Source organism: Geotrypetes seraphini, chromosome 2 (assembly GCF_902459505.1).
Source record: "Geotrypetes seraphini chromosome 2, aGeoSer1.1, whole genome shotgun sequence".
In the NCBI taxonomy this organism is placed as follows: domain Eukaryota; kingdom Metazoa; phylum Chordata; class Amphibia; order Gymnophiona; family Dermophiidae; genus Geotrypetes; species Geotrypetes seraphini.
In genome coordinates, this window is record NC_047085.1 from 194,114,936 (window position 1) to 194,136,764 (window position 21,829).

Genomic DNA, 21,829 nt, shown 5'->3' on the forward strand with positions numbered 1-21,829 from the left:
CTTCCAGTGTCTGTTTCCTTGACAGATGATAGGTCAACTACAGAAAACCATAAAAAGTGGAACAGTCACAGCGGTGGCCAAGCCATAGTTGTCTTGCCTTCTAGGGTTCTGTGACAGCCTAGGAAGCTTGGAGGGGGAGGGGGGAAGAATAGTCACAGCGGTGTCCAAGCCATGGTCATCTTTGCCTTCTAGGGTTCTGTGTTACGGAAAGGGTGGTAGATGCATGGAACAGTCTCCCAGAAGAGGTGATGGAAACAGAGACTGTGTCTAAATTCACCCTGGGGTTGTGGGTTCAAACCCATGCTGCTCCTTGTGACCCTGGGCAAGTCACTTAATCCCCCCATTGCCCCAGGTACATTAGGTAGATTGTAAGCCCGGGAAAAATGCTTAAGTACCTGAATAAATTCATGTAAACCATTCTGAGCTCCCTTGGGAGAACGGTATAGAAAATTGAATAAATAAATAATAAATAAGAGGGCACGTGGAATCTCTCAGAAACAGAACAAGATAATGGTTGCTCTGGATGGGCAGACTAGATGGGCCATTTGCTGTCATGTTTTAGCTAATTGTAGAATGCTAATTACACAGCACCAGAATTAAAGGACCCCCACACCCAAGAGCTGCCATCAAAATGGCCCAATGTTCCCTGTTCAGCCTCATCTATTTCCTGTTCCAAGGCATTCTCTTAGATCAGCCAGCCATTTACCAGGTCAAATGGAATCCGTGGAGGGGGTGGGCAGGAAAGGCTGTCAGTGTGCTCAAATTCCTCTCAGCTCTGAGTAAAACATAGTAACATAGTAGATAACAGCAGATAAAGTCCCGATGGTCCATCCAGTCTGCCCAACCTGATTCAGTTTAAATTTTTTAAATTTAAATTTTTTCTTGAGGGACGTGCACTAGATGCAGTCATGACAGGGCATCCTGGCTTGTACATGGTAGAAGCCTGGTGATTAAAGAAGTTGGTCTAGAAGGACAGACTGACTGCCCAGCAAATAACCAGATATCAGGGATAGAATGATGGCACAGGTACTCAATAAAGGAATGCTTATACACTTCTCCCTCCGTATTTGCTGTGATAGGGGATTAACAGACCTGCAAATACAGAAAAACCACGAATAAAAAGCCATCATGGATATGGTGAAACTGCGAATAACATGGTGGGAGACCTGGCTTGTTCTTGAAGGAGAGACAAAACTCGGTGAAGAAAGTGCTGGGAATCAGCGATTTCTCTATGCAAGCTGATGTAACTTGGGGGTAGGAGCCAGCAAGCTAAAAACTGTGAATAATCGAAACCGCGTATGCTGAAACCGCGAATACGGAGGGAAAAGTGTACAGTACATTTATTAAAAACAAAACTGCAGCTGTTTACTTCTGAATACGGTTGGTTTTTGATTCTGGGTGAAACGCTCAAAAGAAGAGGGTGATACACTGCCCACATTGCAAAATCTTTCAGAAAGCCCAACTTGTTCCTCAGTTCTAATATAGCCATGGATAGTAATGGGTGCTGTATGGGGGAGCAGTCAAGTTGCTGTCTTCATGTAAAATCTGGACTACAAAAGCAGTGGTTTCCGTAAATGCAGTCATGGAAAAGGACTGCAACATGGAAGAGAAACCAAGATGCCACACTAAGTACTTCACAAACACAAGACCCTTACTTATGCACAGATGGATGTGTGTGAAGGTTTGTGAGAGAGGGAAAGGCTACCTATGTTAAAACTGAAACATGAAAGGAGCTGATTCTATAAACGAGCATCCCAATTGTAGGCAGCAGTAGGCATCCTACCGCCGTCTGGCAGCCAATCGGGACACATGTTTTTAGAAAAAAAGCTCCCTGAGCCAGGCCACTTACACTGTAGGCATTTGTTGCGGATCCAGGGAGACGCATAAAGGGATACCTAAGCGTGCCCAAAGCTGAGCATGGGCATGGTTTCGCCTGCAAGTGACCTTGGGCAAGTTTAAGCAGCCCTAGGCATCTCCCTATGGCCATGACAAATGCCTGAAATGTAGGCCTGCAAAATGCTGGCCTACATTTCAAATCCTAAAAGTAAACGTGGCCTTCTGAGCTGATCACATGAATGGACTCTCCAATCAGCTGACCCATCAGCACTCCCCAAAGCAGAGGCTTCAGAGAGTCCTGCCGGCTCAGCTGATCAAGGGAAAATACCCCTTCTGTAATCAGCTCAACTGGCTGCAGCAGAGGATACTCCGACATCAATCCCCCGAAATCTGCAGGAAGGATGCCCACTCCCTCCTGCTACTGACCACCCCCAAACTGTCGACATTAACTGTGTTCAAAGAATTAAGACTTATTGGTTCCAGATTTCTATCATTAACCCTATAAAACCTCTCAACTATATTCACATGCAAATAATCATCTTATATTCTATTTTAATTCTTCTTCTTCTGTTAATATATGATGATTTTATTATATATGATCTATAAAATAATCAGCTACTTATCTCATTTAATTTTCATCCTATTTAATGTTCACAGCCTGGCCTGGTTTCTGAGATCCTTTTACTCTCAAAAAAGATTGATTGTTTGCTGTGATCCTGACTGGATCTGTGAGTATTATGACTGAGGTGCTGAAAAGTTCTCAGCCCAACCAACCAATTTCCTAAATTCCAAGCATTGGGGCAGAAGGGAATTAACTTCAAGGGTCACCTGCAGAATCTGATCTCTAAAAAAGTTCTCAGAGTTCAGTTTCAAACTAAGAGGCTGAAACCAGCCAAAGGACTCTACTCAAGGCACACTTTTCAGTTAGGGTGAGAGGATTCATACACCACCATGAAATATAGCATGCTTGATCTGACTTTAAGAGTTTGGCCTCTCTCCCACTTACTACTCCCCAAAGTCTCAAAAAAGTCCTAAACAGATCCAAAGAAGCCTTTTAGTCAACAGCTCTCTCCTCAAGCAAATATATGCAAATTATATATGACGTTCATAGGTTGTTGTGAAAACTATCTTTAATGCTGAGGGAAGGCTTTTGAGTCAGCTGCGTGCCACATGTAGGAATAGCGGCCGCGGCTTTGGGAAGAGAAGTGTGGCTGGGAGGAGGGAGCCAGCCAAAGGAGGTAAACACCCATGGGAAGAAGGGAGGCATGAATTTGGGATGCAGAACAGAGGAAAGGACAACAAGGGACACAAAAGGGAGGAGGAAGGTTGCGTTAGGATAAGAAGGGAGAAAGAGGGGACACATTGACACAGGAAGGGAGAAGCAGGGCCGCATTGGGACACAGAAGGAAGGGAGGGAGAACAAACCAGACAAAGGATGGAAGAAAGGAAGAAAGAAAGGAGGGAGGGAGCAGGAACTTGGGACACAGAAGGGAGGGAGGGAGGGGAGGAGGAACTTGGGACATAACATAAGAACATAAGAATTGCCGCTGCTGGGTCAGACCAGGGGTCCATCGTGCCCAGCAGTCCACTCACGTGGCGGCCCCTAGGTCAAAGACCAGTGCTCTAAATGAGTCCATCCTCACCTGCGTACGTTCCAGTTTAGCAGGAACTTGTCCAATTTTGTCTTGAATCCCTAGAGGGTTTTTCCCCCTATAACAGCCTCCTGAAGAGCGTTCCAGTTTTCTACCACTCTCTGGGTGAAGAAGAATTTCCTTACGTTTGTACGGAATCTATCCTCTTTCAACTTTAGAGAGTGCCCTCTCGTTCTCCCTACCTTGGAGAGGGTGAGCAATCTGTCTTTATCTGCTAAGTCTATTCCCTTCAGTATCTTGAATGTTTCGATCGTGTTCCTTCTCAGTTTTCTCTTTTCAAGGGAGAAGAGGTCCAGTTTCTCACTGTATGGCAAATCCTCCAATCCCTTAACCATTTTAGTCGCTCTTCTCTGGATGGAACAATGGAGGGAGTGAGGGAAAAAGATTCTGAGATGGGGAGGGAATATAAAGGGAGAATTGTTGGGCCTGGGTGTCTGAGTGAGAGGGAAAGAGAAGGTGCACATGGGTAAATGAATAAAGCAGTGAATTGTTAGGCATAGGGAGGGAGAGAGACATAGGGAGGGAGAGAGAAATACTGGACATGGTGGTGGGAGAGACGTGAGGCATGGGGAAGAGAGAGATGAGAGGGAGAAATGTTGGATGCGGTGGTGGAGAGGGAACAGTGGGACGGATGAAGAACAAAAGTAAGTGTTCTTTAATGTTTTTATAGACTGTGTACTGTACAGGATTCGAGTTACATACAAATTCAACTTAAGAACGGTTTAAAAAACAGAACTCGTTCTTATCCCAAGGACTGCCTGTACAAAGAATATTTTCTTCACAGACCATCTATCTCAAAGCAGAGGTACCGAGAGCCAAAAGAGAGACAGAATTCAAACTTGCATGACAGAGACCTTCAAGGTGGAAGGAGTGAGCAGAAGACCAGAGATCAAGTGGAAGCACAGTAGGCAGGTAGAAATGGAAAGATGGAGTAGACTAAAGTACTCCTGTCCTACTGACATCATCTAGGACATGGGTGTCAAAGTCCCTCCTCGAGGGCCGCAATCCATTCGGGTTTTCAGGATTTCCTCAATGAATATGCTTGAGATCTATTAGCATACAATGAAAGCAGTGCATGCAAATAGATCTCATGCATATTCATTGAGGAAATCCTGAAAACCTGACTGGATTGCAACCCTCGAGGAGGGACTTTGACACCCCTGATTTAGGACAATGCTGAGCTATGTCTCTGAGAAAGCCTGAATTGTTTCCAAACATTACTGAGCAGATACTTGTTTTTCTTTATAGGTTGCAAAAAGTAGAGTTGCTGAAAGATATGAGAGATGAAAAATATACCCAACCAAAAGAAAAAATAAATTCTGCTTAGAGAGAGAGATTCTTTGTTACAGTATTTCTTACCTGTATTCGGCTACTTGTCCTGCGTGCTTTTGCATAGCCGTATCGGAACTCATCCCATAGAAGATCTTCACCTTTTTGCCGTTTTTTTCGGTAACCTCGCCAGCACACTGGTCATGGCCTGCAAACATCCCTCCAAGCATTACAAAATCAGCTCCAGCTCCTGGGCTCCCAGAATCAAGGAAGACAAAACACACACACACACACAAAAAAAACAACAGAACAATGGATTTTAACCACACATGTATTCTATATACCCCACCTTAACAAAGCCAACTACATGCCCACAGTGGCTTACAACAATAAAAATACATTTCATGACATTCATTCATAAAATACACTACACAATATATAGTAATACATATACACTAGGGGATTGGTGTTTTCTTTGATCTTGACAACTGCCTCAAGAGGTAGATGAACAAAGAACTTCCCCTCTTACCAAAGTAATTTCCCTTCCCATTTTCTCTTTCCTCCAAGTGCCATGTGATCATGGATAACGTGACCATTTATTTTTCCCTCAAAACGGAACAGGACCCCATCCCCCACCCCCACCCTCCCCTCAGAGCCCATTAAATATAGTGCAAAATATAGACAGCAGATATAAATTCTAAAAACTGACACATTTTGATCACTACATTGAAAATAAAATCATTTTTCCTACCTTTGTTGTCATGAGTCTCTGGGTGCACTTCCTTCTGACTGTGCATCCAAACTTTCTTTCATCTTTCTCTCTCCCTGTCCCCTTTTTTTCTTTCTCTCTCCCTGCCCACCCCCCTTTTCTTTCTTTCCTGACACTCCTCACATGCACCCTCTACTGTCCACCTCAAAAACTGGCTCACCACAGAGCTGCTTATCTTTCTGGCCAACATGTTTTCGTCTGTTCCATAAAGCTGCAGCATGAAGATGAACAGAAAACCATTATTGCTGTAATCACCCTTGTTGCGCAGCTCGAGACCAGACCCCCTGTGTCCTTTCTGTCTCCCTGCCAGCACCCCTCCCCCGAAGCCACCACCACCGCAACAACAGGCCAGGTGCATGCAGCAGCGACTTTACAAGCCTTATCCCCCCCCACCGACATCAATTCTGATGTCGGAGAGGAAGTTCCGGGCGAGCCAGGCACCTGATCTGTTGCTGCTGCGTCAGCGAAGCAGAGAGAAACGTTCCCTTTAGATCACCTATCCCGTTGTCCCCACACACATGTTCGGGATGCACTTTCTGAAAACGGGACATTTCGGTATCCCGAAGCTATGCGTGGGGACAATGGGACAGGCAATCTAAAAACGGGACGGTCCCGTTCAAAACGGGACATATGGTCACATTAATCATGGATAAAGAGTGAGAAAAGAGAAAATCACTATCACTAGACATCGAGAAAGAGGAGTAAACAAGAAAATGGAATCAGCTAAATAATCAAATGGGAGAAGATTATATAAGGATCCAACAGAATCCCTCAGTTCATAGAACACAGTTCATTTTCTGATCATTACACAGACAACTTATTTTAATCAGAAATCTGAAGATTGTGATATGTGGATTTACTTTGGTAGATTAACCTATCTTTACTCCCTGCAAGAAAATCAACCCTGTTTCATTTACCATCCTCATTTCTAACTATCCTCCCACCCTCCTAAACCTTCAGAGATAAACATATAAATTAACCTTTTTCACTTTGTTTCATTTCTTTCCATGTTTACCTCTTTTCCCTTGTAGCACATATCGCCCCCTTTCTGAATCTCTTACCAGCCTTATTTGTTGATAGGGCTTGCCACTCTAAGCTTAGCCAGGCTAGAGACCCTGATGGCAGTATAGACCTCTGATTTCCTGATGGAGGGGGTTGATTATGTAGTGGATGTGCTGTACGATCTTTGCCAAGCCTTGGGCAATCTCAGCTTACATCGTTTCCGCTCACAGAATGTTCTGGAACAGACAATGGGCAGGGGATTCTTCCTCTAAGATGACCCTGAGCAGACTCCCCTTTAAGGGGCAATTGCTTTTTTTGGTAAGGGCCTGGATGATCTCATGGCCAGTGTGCAAGACCACATACCTAGGTCTTTGCCTGACAGCAGACCGTGGAACTCATGGAGGGGGAGGAAGAGATGCCAGGGCATGGGGGGAGGGAAGGGAAAGAGGCAGAGATGTCAGACCAGAGAGAAAGGAGGGAGGGAGGGAGAGAAAGGAAAGACAGGGAATACCAAGCATGGAGGCGGAGAGATGGCTCCACAATTTTCCTTTAACCTTCCCTATCTCTGATTTCTCCTCCAGTTAGCCATGGCATAATGAACAGTGTCAAATACAAAACACGGATCACTTTCAAATTAATCCAACCCACAATAACCATATCATTCAGAAAAAAAGGGGTTTTTTGGATCATAAATAAAAATAATTTTGAAAATTTTTAAACACACATGACAATGTGTAAACTTCTAAAGAATTAATGCAATCTAAAAGCCATCCTGCTCAAGCTGTTGAAACAGACGCCCTAATTTAGAAAACAACTTTCCCAAATAATAAATACACTAGGGGGGATGAGGTATGATAAAAAGGCTTAACAACTCAGTACATAGAATCTCTTATAACCTGTATGTTATTTCAGGTCCTTATCCTGTATATATTAGTCACCATTTACCTCAAACCCTCATCCCTCATTATATGGTGACCAATATATACAGGATAAGGACCTGAAATAACATACAGGTTATAAGAGATTCTATATACTGAGTTGCTAAGCCTTTTTATGATACCTCAACCCCCCTAGTGTATTTATTATTTGGGAAAGTTGTTTTCTAAATTAGGGCGTCCGTATCAATGGCTTGAGCAGGATGGCTTTTACATTACATTACATTAGTGATTTCTATTCCACCAATGCCTTACAGTTCAAGGAGAATTACATCAAAATTAACAAGAATTACATTAAAAGTTTGCAGGAACAGCATAAGCGATGTCATAATATTTCTTAAGGTAATGAATGTTGGGTAAAGAGTTACCAAAGGGAGGTCGAGGTCTTAAGGAGATAAGAATTGGGTGAATTAGAAGCATTTTAGACTACGTTGGGTAGATAGAAGTACATTAGAGAGTACTAAGGGTATAGAGAGGGTTGGGGGGGGTTGGATAGGGATTGGTCGTGCTAGAAGTTTTAGTGTGGGTTGAATTGGGTATGAGATCGAGTTTATTACAAGATTTGTTAAGGTTGGAGTTTTGTTGCTTTCTAGGAGGATGAAGTTTGTTTTGTCAGGGTTAAGTTTTAATTTGTGCTCTGTAATCCATGGTTGCAACCGTTTCAAGTGTTTTATGTATTGTGCTTGTCATGATGGGGCTGGGTGGTTGAAGGGGAGGAGAATAGTGATGTCATCTATGTAGCTGTATGAAGTTATGCCATGATTGTCTAGGTAGTAGCTTGATTGTCTAGGTAGTAGCTGAGGGAGGCTATGTATATATTGAATAGTGTAGGTGATAGGGGTGATCCTTGGGGACCTTTCCCCACCCCATGGGTAGACAGACCCTCCATAGTTGAGAAGTAGTGATCTTCCCTTGATACAGGAAGAATATGTTCGGAAGCTCATTGAAACATTAGGGCATGTTGAAAGAACCGTGTCTTGCACTTCTCCTTTCTCTCCACAGACTCCTACCCATTCCTTCCAGCCTGGTGACAAAGTCATCATCCAGAAGCTTTTCAAGGATCGGAAGCAGACGGATTTCCCCTTTGGCCCTCCCACTACTGTGATCGCTGTGACCAGGACTGCTGTACTCACTGAGGAGTCTCCTGTTTAGATCCACGCAAGTCGCTTGAAGAGGGTTAACCTAAAACCCCAGAAGCAAGCCGTCTCTGCGCAGATTTCACCCCCTTCAGAGGAACAACATGATGATCTCATCACAGCATTCCACCAACTTTATCTTTCTCCTCCTAGCAGCGCTGCTGCTAGTATTTTTTCCTGTATGGATCATTTCTAACTGTGTCTACAGGGATGATGTGTCTTGGGTCCACGACACTTTCTGCCCATACCCATCTGTAAATGACACCCCAACAATGTACTCATCTGCAAACAGCACCCCCGGCACCTCTTTGCGACTAAGACGTCAAGCTGGACTACTCCCTCGCAAAGGCTGTCCTTCAATTGGAATTCAGAAAGATAGACAGTATACTACCTTTTGGTATAATTCCAGTAGTGTGCAAGTTGCCACCTTCTCCTTTGAGTATTGTGACATTATGGACTGCTCATGCGCTGTGTTATTCGTATTACAGCTCCTAAAACCCCTCCTCGAGAGACATATTTAGAATATCTCTCCCTCCAAGCTCATGCTGTACATTTATGACGTCATTTTCATGACGTAAGAGGGGATTGAAGGGATACTTTTCATGTGTCTTGTAGTTTTTCTTTCACCTGTGTTTGAAGCTGTAAATCCAGACACTGTTTGCCTTCTCTTGCTGAAATACTACAAGGTCATTGTATGTTTGAGAGATGTGTTTTCTTATTCTGTTGTGAAGTGAATTCAATTGTTTTCTTAGCTGTATTTGTAAGAAAATTTAGATAAAAAGGCTCTGCTGACCAAAGCACTTCTAGACTTTGGTCTTTAGATAAGTAAGGGACTTGTTATTTCTTTTAAAGTTGCATGTGATCTGTGTCCATATATGGTTTGCATTTACATCATATGCTGACGACCCTAACCCATGTAAAATGATATAAAAAGAGGTACAGAACATTCAATAAAGTGGACGTGTTTGGAAGATAATAGGCGTCTGTTTTCTCTTAGATATTGTCCCCGGATGCATCTGCTTTGTTAAATGACAGTGTGTACGGCTATAATCGGGCCTTATCCTTTTCAAGCCCTAAGCCAGCTGGAAGCTAAAGACGCACTGTCTGGGCTTTGCACTCCCCAGTTATGACTAACATCAGCTCTAGCAGGATACATATTTTAAATCTGATATATTCTTATCACAAGATAGAAATAAAATTATTTTTTTCTACCTTTTGTCGTCTCTGGTTTCTGCTTTCATCGTCTTTTCACTCTCTTCCATCCAGTGTCTGCCCTCTGTCTCTTCAATCCACCATCTGCCTCTTCCATCCACTGTCTGTCCTCTACCACTCCCCCTTCCATATGGTATCTGCGTTCTTTCTATGCCCCTCTCTCCTACACCAGATCTAGCATCTTTGTCCCTCTTTCCTTATTTTTCATCTGACCCCTCCTTCCCAGCATCAATCTCTCTCTACCTTGTCATTCCTCTGTCTCTCCCCTTTCCCTCATCTGATCTCTCCATTCCATCCTGACTCCTTCCCCTCCTCTAATCTCCCTGCCAGCTGTTTCCTTCCAATGTTCCTCCTCCCCTGTCCAGCAGTACCTTCTCCCTTTCTTCCTCCCCTTATCCAACAGTAACTCTCTTCCCTTTCCCTTCTCCCCTGCCAGCAGTAGCCCCTTCCCCTCCCTTGTCCAGGAGCACCCCTACTCCCTTCCCTCCTTCCCTCTCCAGCAAATGTTTCCTCTTTGTAGGCTAGCAGCAGCTCTGTGTGCTTTTAACTTTGGCACACAGCTGCCCCTAGGCAGTATTTTAGCACGGTTTCATGAGGCAGCCTCGGGGCCTTTGGTAGGCCGGCCCGCTTCGATGATGAGATGTAGGCCGGCCTACCAATGGCCCCGAGGCTGCCTCATGAAACCGCGCTAAAATACTGCCTAGGGGCAGCTGTGTGCCGAAGTTAAAAGCACACAGACCTGCCGCTGCTTTTCTGGGGGTGCGGAGAAGTCAGTGGTGGCAGGCAGGAGTGCCGGCATAGCGACGGCAACAGGAAGTTGCTCGTTAGCTGACGCCGGCACCTTTTGCTGCGGCGGGGTCTGAATCCTTTGCGGACCGGCAAGATTTTTTTGCGGACCGGCACCGGTCCACGGACTGGCGGTTGAAGAACTGTGGTCTAGATTATCTTCTTCTATCCAGTTTTTTATGCGTTCTGTTTTAGGGCCTATGGCTCTGATGTTCATATAAGATTGCATTAATTCTTATAGAAGTTTAAACATTGTCATGTGTGTTTAAAAATTTGCAAAATGATTTTTATTTATGATCCAACCCCCCCCCCCCCTTTTTTTTTTTTCTGAATAATGAACAGAGTGCCATGGTACCAGATTAGCAGCAATTATAAAAATGTCTCTTCTATTATTGCTCTTTCTAAATACATCTACCCATGGTAGGTCAAAAAGGTGACTCCATTGGAAAGCCAGGAATGAAATAAGAGGTAGGGGAGTTTACCTGAACCATTTGATACATAATCTTGACTTGAGGCAGCAGATCAATTTATAAAATGATCATTTTCAAAAGAAAACACATAAAACAAAGGATGCAGCGTAAAGTAAAAGATGTAGAGTAAAAGAGCTGCACCTCTGCACCTGGGGTGGACCCCCCTCCCCAACTTGGTATGACACTGCCTGAGGAAGAGGATTTTGTTCTCCAAAAGTTAGTTAAAAATGTATTAAACTTAGTCCAATAAAAATATTACCTTATTTCCATTTTCTATTTATAAATGTTTATCAATACAGCTACAATACTACTTTATTCTAAAGCAACTTCACTCTCCATTACATCCAGCATCTACCCTCTTTCTCCGTCCCTTCCATTTTTTCTTTCTGTCTCCACTCCCTCTCCCATGCTCTGGCATCTCTCCCTTCTCCTTTCCTTCCTTATTTCCCACCCCAACTCACCCATGGTCTGGTATCTTCTTTCCTTCCCCCATACCCTGGGATCTCTCTCCTCTCTTCTTCTTCCATCTCTCCCTCTCCCTCCATGCTCTGGCATCTCCTTTCTTTGCTTTCCCTCCCTCCCTTCCTCCCCGATGGTCTGGCATCTCAGTCTCCTTCCCTTTCCGCCCCAATGCCCTGGCATCTCTTTCCTCTCCTTCCCTTCCATCGTTCCCTCCCTCTCCATGCTCTGGTATCTCCTCTTTTCTTTTCCCTCCCTCACTCTTTTCTCCCTGGGCATCTCTGCCTCTTTCCCTTCCCTCCCCTCATGCCCTAACATCCCTTCCTCCCCCTCCATGACCTGGCATCTCCTTTACGTCCTTCCTTTTTCTCCCTCCTTTCCTTCCCCATGGTCTGGCATCTCTCTTTCATCTCCCCTCCCTTCCCTTGTCTTCCTTCTCCCTTCCTCTCTCTCCCCAGTCGGATGCAGCATTTCTATACACCTCCCCTCCCTCCGTACCTCGCTCCCTCTCCCTTTTTGTCACCCTCCAGTCAGCAGCACAGTGTTCACAATTCACTGCTCTTGCCGGCGTCAGGCCTTCCTCTCTGCCAGGTCTCTTCTACTTCCTGTTTCCATGAAGCAGGACCCAGCAGAGAGGAAGGCCCAATGCTGGCAAGAGCAGCAAATTGTGAATGCTGCTGTTGCTGAAGGAAGTAGTTCTTGACACCAATGCCGGCCCTCAGAAGAGTCGTTGGAGCATCCCCTTATGGGCTGCATCCGAGGTGGACCACCCCCCTTGGTACACCACTGGTCTTTCAGTAAAGATCTCAAACCTATTTAGGGTATAGCCCCCCTGAACTAAGTCCGCCAAATAGCAGAGGAGAGGACTGTGATCAATAAAATCACATGCAGAGCTCAAATCTCAAAGTCATTACAAATATTCTCTAATTCAAGCAACAAAATCTTATTTCTCAGGTTCAGTAAGAAAAAAATATGACAATCAGAAGCAATTATTTAGTCTTATTTTAACCTTATCATCTACAGCAGTGGTTCCCAAATCTGTCCTGGGGGATCCCCAGCCAGTCAAGTTTTCAAGATATCCCTAATGAATATGCATGAGAGAGATTTGCATATAATGGAAGTGACAGGTATGCAAATCTCTCTCAAGCATATTCATTAGGGATATCTTGAAAACCTGACTGGCTGGGGGTCCCCCAGGACAGGTTTGGGAACCACTGATCTACAGCATTTTCAATATGACATCTAAATCCGAGTTTAACCATTTTGCAGAAAACGTCCAAAAATCCAGTAGGGAAAATGACCATTTTCAAAACAGAAGTCTGTCTTTTTGTTTTGCAAATGGCCATTTCCTAGATATGTTTTGTCCTCAATGTGTCTTTTTGAACCATTTTCCAAAAAAATCCCCCAAACCATCCAAATGAAAAATGCACAAAAAAAAAAAAATCAACCATTGGGAAGTAGGAAGGGCCAGCATTCTTAGTAGACTGGCCATGCAGACACCCCCGGAAGAGCAGTGGAGCACCCGAAGGATACTGCAGTGAATTTCACATAAAAGGTCCCAGGTACACATCTCACCATAACCCCCTCACCTTTAATGGTTAGCCCTCCAAAACTCACCCATAGCCTATTCTACCCGACTGTATACCTCCCCAATAGCCATTATGCCTTCAGGTTGTCACCTATAGATTTTTGGTGAGTTTTTGAGGGATCACACTTTCCACCACAGGTATACTAGTTAGAGTGGGATATGTGCCTGGGTCCCCTTCTCAGCAGTCCACTGCACGCACCAACCACCAGGCTACGCCAGAGACCTGCTTGCTGCTCTAATAGGACTGGCCATGAAATCTGAAGCTGTCATATAGGCTAGTATGTCCTGTTTCATTCACATCTTTGAGAGGGAGTCAGTAACCACTGGGGGAATAAAAGGGGGGGGCATGCCTTCATGCCACCAGTGGTCATCTGGTCAGTTTGGCCACCTTTTTTGCACTTATTCATTATTGAAACAGGTCTAGCCTCAAACATCCAAGTTTTGCCCGGGAAGTTTTCTGCGATGTTCCATTATTGCAGAAACGTCGAAATTACAAGTCTGCCCTAATCCCGCCCAAAACACGCCTGCACCAAACGCAGAACACATTTAGAAACAGAAACGTGCAGACAAGAGAGGGGGAGGGATGCATGAGAGGCAGCGTTTCCTCTCTGAGCTGAAGATGGTCTCTTTGTTGCCTCATACTAAACAAAAAGACGTGGTGAAATCAGAACCTCTGCTGGTCATACGTCCATTCCACAGCATCAGACTTTTTTTTTTTTTTAAATTATATCTATGTTATATAACATAACAAAAGAATCAAGAAAAGCGATATCATAAACAGGGAAAATATAAGAGCTTAAGTAACATCCATTAATTTTAGCCCACATTGAGGTTCTTTTACTAGGGCGTGCTTACCGATTTAGCACGGGCTTAATGCTAAGGCTAAATCCGTTAGTGCGCCTTAGTAAACGGACCCCATTATTAGGACAGTCTTGTTCCTTAATGGGTTTAGAAATATTACTTAAAATAAACATATTCCCTATTATTATTCCTTCAGACAGGCAAAAAAAATAAGAAGTCAAAGTCACTTTTATCATCAACCATTAATTGTTAGTTTCTGAAACTATCTGAAGAACCAGTTTATCTTTAAGAAATATCTCCAATTGTGATGGATCCACAAATGTATACTTATTATTTCCAAAGGAAACCAGACCTTTACAAGGAAATTTGAGAAAAAATGCAGCCCCCACAGCTAAAGCCTTAGACTTCAGCTGTAAGAACTGCCTCCTACGAAATTGTGTCTGTCAGGCCACATCTGGAAAGACTGTTAATTGCTGACCACAGACCAAAGCCTGTTTCTTAGCAAAGTATAATTTTAAAATAGCTTGCTTTTCCAATTCTGTCTGAAATGTAACCAATAAAGTAACTCGTCCAGTTATATAATCTTTAGATGATTCCAAAAATTGAGAAATATTTAAACTATCAGGAGATACTAAATGATCTATTCTCCCCTTTTCAGTTACACACTTGGAGCTTCTAGAAATGTAATAAACATTCTCAGCAGAAAAATTATCTACTTGAGAGTACTGAAGAACATCTCTCATATACATTTTCAGAATCTCCAGAGGTGCTAAATAATGGAAGATAGGAAAATTCAAGAACCTAAGGTTGCTAGCAATGATTAAATTTCCCATTTTCTCCAATTGAAAGTGTAATGAAGTACTTTCTTTAATATTTTAATTGCTGATGATTGCAAGGTGGTAGTGGTTTTTATTGAAAACTGACACAACATGGAGTGCAGTGAAGTTTGCAGTGAAGTTTCTATTCAATTCACCACTAACCAAACATCTTATTCAAACAAACCCTGTATCTGTCCCAGAAATCATTTGTACAGGAGCCATAAGTGGAGTGCCGATAAAATCTTTGCTCTATCTTAAAGGTTCCAATGATGAATCCAAACCTATTGAACTCAGACTCATTCCTCCCTTCAAAAGTTAATCCAGGTTAAGGAGGAGGTGACAGTTTACCCAAGGATAAGGAAGCAGAATAAAGAGATATATTTATATTACCAGCACTAGAAGCCACTGCTAGGGGAGCAAGATGTCAGTCCATAGGGCCCTTTGAAGAGGTAGATGGTAATACATTCACTTTTCTTTTCCCCATAAAGCTCACAAATCCTGCTCCTAACTCCTCAAGGCTCTGAAGGGTGTGTCCTGCCCCTTTGGGCACACCCCTTTGGACTTGTGCCTATGGGTACGCGCCTGCGGGCTGCATTCTGCGGCTTGACATCATTTAAGAGGCCTCAAAGGACCTCTCTCTTGGGTACCTGGTATCAGCTGCTGTCTGTGGGGGTGCCTGTCTGTAGATCACCAAAAGAGCCCTCTGGCTCAAGATAGTACTCCAGACTCCGCAGCTTGATGGTATTTAAGAGGCCTCAAAGGATCTCTCAGGCACCTGGTATCAGCTACTGTCCACAGGTATGCCTGTCTGTAGATCACCAAGAGAGCCCTCCAGCTCAAGACAGTCCTCCACAGCATCAGACTTTCAAGAGGTATGCAGTCACGATTCTTTCATTCTCTGGAGTTGAAGGGCCTACAGACATTCTTGGCAGTGAAGCCCAGCACAAGTAAAGAGAGATGTAGTGGTGGAGTTGACTATGAATGACATTGTTGACTTATTGCCAGAGGAATCTTCCCTCTCTGCTTCCAGCTGTGCCAAAGGCCCACTCATTGGAGGTGTGGAGTCAGCAGTAGTCCTTTTTTAAAAAATGTATTTATTTATAAGTTTTCAATATTTACAAACCAAGTAAACAAACCATTGTACAGAAAGTGAATTAGTCAGAATACTACTTCGTACAATGTAAATCATACCTTAATACCATTTACAAAGAAAATTTAAAAACTAAGAAAAAATTTTTTGACTAAGTCGCTCAAGTCCTCAACCTAGGATTTCAAGTTACACATAGAAGAAAAATAAAGGAAAATATACTATAATATAGCAAGATAACTACAGATAAGGTTGAGGTAGGAGCATCTCTATAACTATTGAGCACTTGATTTTCCTTCATCTAGCCGGGACATTGCCAAAAAAGCACTTAATTATTGGGGTTCAAAGAAAACATATTTAACTGAACGGTGGCAAATAATACACTTGCAAGGATGTCTCAAATAAAATGTTGCCCCCAGTGAAGTGACTCCTGGTCTCAGGAGTAGAAATTCTCTACGACGCTTTTGAGTTTCCCTTGAAAGATCAGGAAACATTTGAATTTTACACCCAAGAAATTATTTCTATTTATTTTTGAAGAAAAGCCTCAATAACCACATTTTGTCAATCGAGAGTGCTACTGTTAATATCATAGTAGATGGTATAGTAATATCTCTGTCTTATGTTTCCAAAATTTCCGATACATGTAATGGTGCTTGATCAGTTACTTTAATCTGTAGTTGATGCCCTCCTTTATTAGGCAAATAATATACCTGGGAAAAAGGTGGTAATGTTTCCTCTGGAATTTGCAGAATTTCTACCAGGTATCTCCTAAGCATCTCCCTAGGAGTTACCATCGTTAATCTTGGGGAGTTAATTAATCTCAAATTATTATTCCTTGCGTTATTCTTCAATGTTTCTAACTTCTTCCTAAGATTCACTTGATCTTTAACAAGGGACTGTTGTACTTGCTTAGTTAATGATAGTTCCTGGTCAAGCTTCTGAACAGAAGATTTAGAAACTGTCAGATCCTCCTTTAACACCTTAAGCTCTTTAGTATGTTGAATCAGTTTTGCTTCAACATATTGGAAATTGGGGCTAATAGTCTTTGTAAGGTTTGTAATTAAATCCCATAAGGACTCAAGAGTCACTTGTGCTGGTTTATCCAAAATTAGGAACCTTTGCTAGGTATAGAAATGCTCACCATCTGTAGAAGCTGATTCTTGACTTTGTTCCAGCTGATTTTCTTCACCTTCGATAGCTGATTCTCCCCCGGTTTCTCCTACAGAAGCACCCTGAACCAGGGGCTCTGTTTCCAAACTCTCTAACGGTGGACTTCTCGCCTCTGGGGAGAGTTCCTCCCCCATCTCTGGGGTTTTCTCTACCCCGGGGCTAAGCATGGTGTCTGCCACAGGAGAAGCGACTCTGATTTCGTCAATTACTGCTCCCTGCATCCTCCGCAAATACTCTTCAATGTTGCCAAAGGTCGGGACGTCGGGACGCCATGAGGCACTAGTGGCACTCCTGCCTCGCCTCTTCGGCATCTTAAAGGTAGGCTACTAGAGCCGTTGTAATGCACAGAAGAGACGGTTTTGAGTGGCGCAGTTTGGAAGCGATCCTCTCAGCACTTCTGTACCGCAGCCATCTTGAAATCCTTGTTCACCGTCGGATCCAGTAGTCCTAAGTGGAGTGACTTTTGAGGGTGTTTGGTGGCTGTTGGTGAAATTTGAGACCTCAATGTCCAAAACTACAGCTGAGTTGACAATGCAAATATAGGACGTTAAGGAAGATGTGAAAACTGTTCAGAGATTATCTGCTACTTTCATTAAAGATAATTTGGTGATACATAAGAAGTTGGAATACTTTGAGAACTTTAATCAAAGGCCAAATTTGCACTTGTTAAATTTTCCCAAATTTGTGGTGATGCCTTTAAAAAATACTTAATGGAGACTCAGACCAAATTCCACCTATGAATAAACTCAGACCAAATTCCACGTATGAATAAAATGTATTATTTGCCTTCTTCTTTGAGAAAGAACCAGGATGAAATGCCCATAAATAGGGAAGATAATGTTGAAGGACATGCTAAAGCACAAGCCGATCTAGAGAGTCTATGAAAAGACAGCTTTGTAAATATTATACCACAGCTTAGAATACACCTTATGTGAAATATTGGAAAGATCAACCTTGCTGGTGATGTTTGTATTTGAACAGGATTGGAATTCAGAAGATCTAAACAGCTTTTCTATGGTTAGAGGGTTTGGATTTATCTGGATGTTATTAAAAAAAACTCAAGAGTGAAAAGTTGTTCTTTCTCTTAGGCGACAAGTTAAAGATTTGGGTTTCTCCTTTGCTAAGTTACCCTTGTAGGTATTTGATAAAGTATCTAAGAGTTAAATATGTTTTTTTGAACTGGGCCAGCTGATGTCTTTTTTAGATATGAAGAAGATCTCCATTGTAATAGATAACAGTAGTTGATGTATGATTATTATTAGGCAGGAAATTGCATGCTAATAACTTTTTTTTTTAATATGATTCATTTTTGTAATGGACTCTAGTAATTTTCTTGTTACTTTGTGCCCCTACCTTTGGTGGTTTGATGTAAGAGTATACTAATTTCTTGCTTCTGAAGTGTAATCGCAGTTTCCTATATACATTTTTTTCACTCTGAGTTTCTTTAAACAAGTGTTTTGTTGGTGTACGTATAATCTTTTTTATTAAAAAAAAAAAGAAAAGAAATGAATAGACAAAAACTGAACTGTAAACTCCTAGAAACTGGACTCTACATGTAATGCAATGCAACACTAGGGAGAATTAGGAACAGAAATTATATATTTCCTCCTGTACATAAAACACAAAGCTAGAAGGATGCTAAGGTACATAGTGAGAGGAATGGCCAGTAGAGAAAAAGGAGGTGTTGATGCCCCTGTATAAGACTCTGTTGAGACCTCATTTAGAATATTGTGTACAAGTCTGGATACCGCACCTTCAAAAAGATATAAACAGGTTGGAGTCGGTCTAGAGCAGTGTATCATAAACTGTGCTACAGCACACTAGTGTGCCTCCTGAGATTTCAAGTGTGCCACGGCACACTTGGGAGGAGGAGAGGCATGTCCTGTAGTCAATCAGCCAGCGCCAGCACTTCTTCTTCTTTTCTCAGGCCCTCTTCCCTGCTGGCACCCGCTTCAGGGCCGTTTGGAGGGCTTTTGCGCATGCTCATGATGTCATCACAGCAATGTCCGCGCACTTCCAGATGCCTTGAGCTGTGGCCACTACATTCAGTGTGCCACAGCTCAAGAAAGTTTGCGGGACACTGGTCTAGAGGAAGGCAACTAAAATGGTTTGAGGCTTAAAGATCTCAATATGTATACTATGGAGGAAAGGAGGGAGAGGGGAGAAATAATAGAGACATTTAAATACCTATGTGGCATAAATACACATGAGACTCCAGAGTGACAGCCTCAGGAGTAAGTTTACCATATGTCTCAGTCTGTCCTCCTTTTTCTGGATACCCAATGTCACAATGGTAAATACAAAGTACACAATGACTGCCTGGTAAATCTTTGTTCAACAATGCATAAATAACTACCAGCAGATTTCTTCAAGTCCTTTTAAATAGAAATATGAAAAACGAGTGTGCTCAGGAGTATTTTTGTGAGACCTGCACGGGGTTCTACCTCATAAGACGTATCTCAACTACTTCTCAATCACTGCACTTATAGAGAAGACCAAATCAAACATTTGTTCTGTTTATCACTCTGATCGCATATTTCAGATATACACTTATCTTTATGCAAGCTTCTTGGGGCCTGATGCGTTTCGCCAAGGCTGTTTCAAAAGATCCAAGCAAAATCCTCAACTGTGCATCTGGTCTCATTCAAAACTTTATTACACTTCCTACTGGTCTCACAAAAATACTTCTGCGCACACTCGTCTTTCATATTTATATTTAAGAGGACTCCTTTTTCTGGCGTCATATGGTAACCCTACTCAAGAGTAATCTAAGGGTGGTAGATGCGTGGAATAGTCTCCCAGTAGAGGAAGACAGCGTGGGACAGGCACATGGGATCTCTTAAGGAGAGGAGGAGATCGTGGATGCTGAGGATGGATAGACTGGATGGGCCAACTGGTCTTTATCTGCCATCATGTTTCTAGGATTCAAGACAAAGTTAGACAACTTTCTGCTGGTGGGGCTAGTCTCACTGAGTGCTGGTCTTGGACCAGAGGGCCGCCGCGTGAGCGGACTGCTGGGCATGATGGACCACTGGTCTGACTCAGCAGTGGCAATTCTTATGTTCTTATGTTAGAGGTTCTTGAAGAGACTTCTCTTTTGCAAAATGAAGCATGGGTGTTGAGCAATTTTAAAATGTGTTGATGAAATTTATACATTTGTGTCTTATGGCAGTCTGTAATGCTTATTGTGAATGTAGTATTATAACCCACCTTGTTAAGGGGGGGATATAACTAAATAAATCCTAAACCATTTCAGAGATGCTGCATTTTAAGATTCCCAAAGTTGGCATATTTAGATTACCTGTACTGGCTGCAGCATATGCACTGGGCCTTCAAGGATCTGCTAAAGACACTACTTCTACTTTAACTGTGCTCTTGTTGTATGCCTTGGAGTGTGTAGAGCCTGGGCTCATTCACCAATACCTGGGGATCGTGAGTCAATTTTAGCAAGCAATGGATAAGGCGCTGGACTGAGTATCCCCTGAAAAAAAGGTTCTGTTTGCTATATTTCTAATGTTGGTATTAGAGAAGGTAGGAAGGCTCCTTGTGACATTAGGATCCCTTCCACCTGTAGGGGTAACACCCACAACATAACCAGTATATTACAGAGCTTGATTATACCAGACCTGTGGAAGAGCTTAACAGAATATGCAGTGCTTTATGATATAATAAAGGAAAGACTTTTGCTCAGACATGCACTTCTGAAAGAAGGAACTGTGGCTCCGTTAGAATTCTCAATACAGCAATCTGGCTGATGCAAGCACGAAGAAATATGGGCAATGCGATAAGGACTTTTGGTCATATTGACCCCAGCTTGTCTGGAGGCCAGAATTCAGGAAATATCCTACAGATTGACATCAAAAGATATTCTTGTGGTTTGTCAAGCCACAACACAAGGGCACAAGCCAATAACGAATGTTGTCAAATCATCAGAGACACTGCCGATATCAAAATAGTATAAAAGGGCAAGAGATAACCTACCTGCCTATCAGCATATTCACTATCATCTTGCTACCCACCATCGACTTCTACAGCTTCACTTCAGACTTCACCTGATAATCATCAGAACGCTGAAAATCAAGTGTGAGCACTGCCTGTCACAAGACAAATAGGTCCTGTTGTACTTGAGAAGGGAGAGACTTAAATCACCTACTCAGGTATAAAAACCTGAGGGAATGGTACAATGAAGAACTTTTGTACACAAAAGAGGAGAGGGACTTGGGTGTGATAGAATGTGATGATCTTAAGGTGGCCAAACAGGCTGGAAAGGTGATGGCGAAAGCTAGAAAGATGCTAGGGTGCATAGGAAGAGGAATGGCCAGTATGAAAAATGTCCCTCTTTAAGACTGTGGTGAGACCTCATTTAGAATATTGTGTACAATTCTGGAGACTGCACCTTCAAAAAGATATAAAAATGATGGAGTCGGTCCAGAGGAAGGCTACTAAAATGGTGTATGGTCTTCGTCATAAGGCGTATGGGGACAGAAAGATCTCAATATGTATACTTTGGAGGAAAGGCAGGAGAGGGAAGATATGATAGACATTTAAATACCTACATGGCGTAAATGCGCATGAGTCAGGTCTCTTTCATTTGAAAGGAAGCTCCAGGATAGAGAGTTGCACGGGGACAGAAATCCCATCTGTCCCCGCCAGAATCCCCTCCGTCCCCACCTATCCCCGTCAGGATCCTTTCCGTCCCCACCCGTTCCCCTCCGGCCCCGCCCGGCCCCGCGAGGAATCCCCTCCATCTCCGCATGTCCCCATAAAAAGCAGCAATTACTTCTGACAGGATCATCAGTTTCTCAGTTTCTTTTGTGTTTGCGCTGCTGTTTTCCTAGT

The 21,829-nt window shown here is 42.9% G+C and overlaps 2 protein-coding genes across 4 annotated transcripts in view; one reads left to right on the top strand and one right to left on the bottom strand.

Annotated features, from left to right (window-relative positions):
• The window catches only part of ATXN1 (ataxin 1), a 120,274-nt gene extending 111,264 nt beyond the window's left edge, over nt 1-9,010 (top strand). The window contains exons 2-3 of one of the 2 annotated variants that reach the window (XM_033934604.1): nt 2,494-2,564; nt 8,466-8,580. In XM_033934604.1, the coding sequence (XP_033790495.1) occupies nt 2,494-2,550 (57 nt within the window). In that variant the 3' untranslated portion in view covers nt 2,551-2,564; nt 8,466-8,580. Of the gene's footprint in view, nt 1-2,493; nt 2,565-8,465 lie in introns of both variants that reach the window. The other variant, XM_033934603.1, reaches the window with a different exon arrangement.
• GMPR (guanosine monophosphate reductase) overlaps nt 1-21,829 on the bottom strand; it is a 116,940-nt gene that overhangs the window by 10,015 nt on the left and 85,096 nt on the right. For both annotated transcript variants that reach the window (XM_033934605.1, XM_033934606.1), the window contains exon 8: nt 4,848-5,007. In XM_033934605.1, coding sequence (XP_033790496.1) covers nt 4,848-5,007 — 160 coding nt within the window. The remainder of the gene's footprint in view (nt 1-4,847; nt 5,008-21,829) is intronic.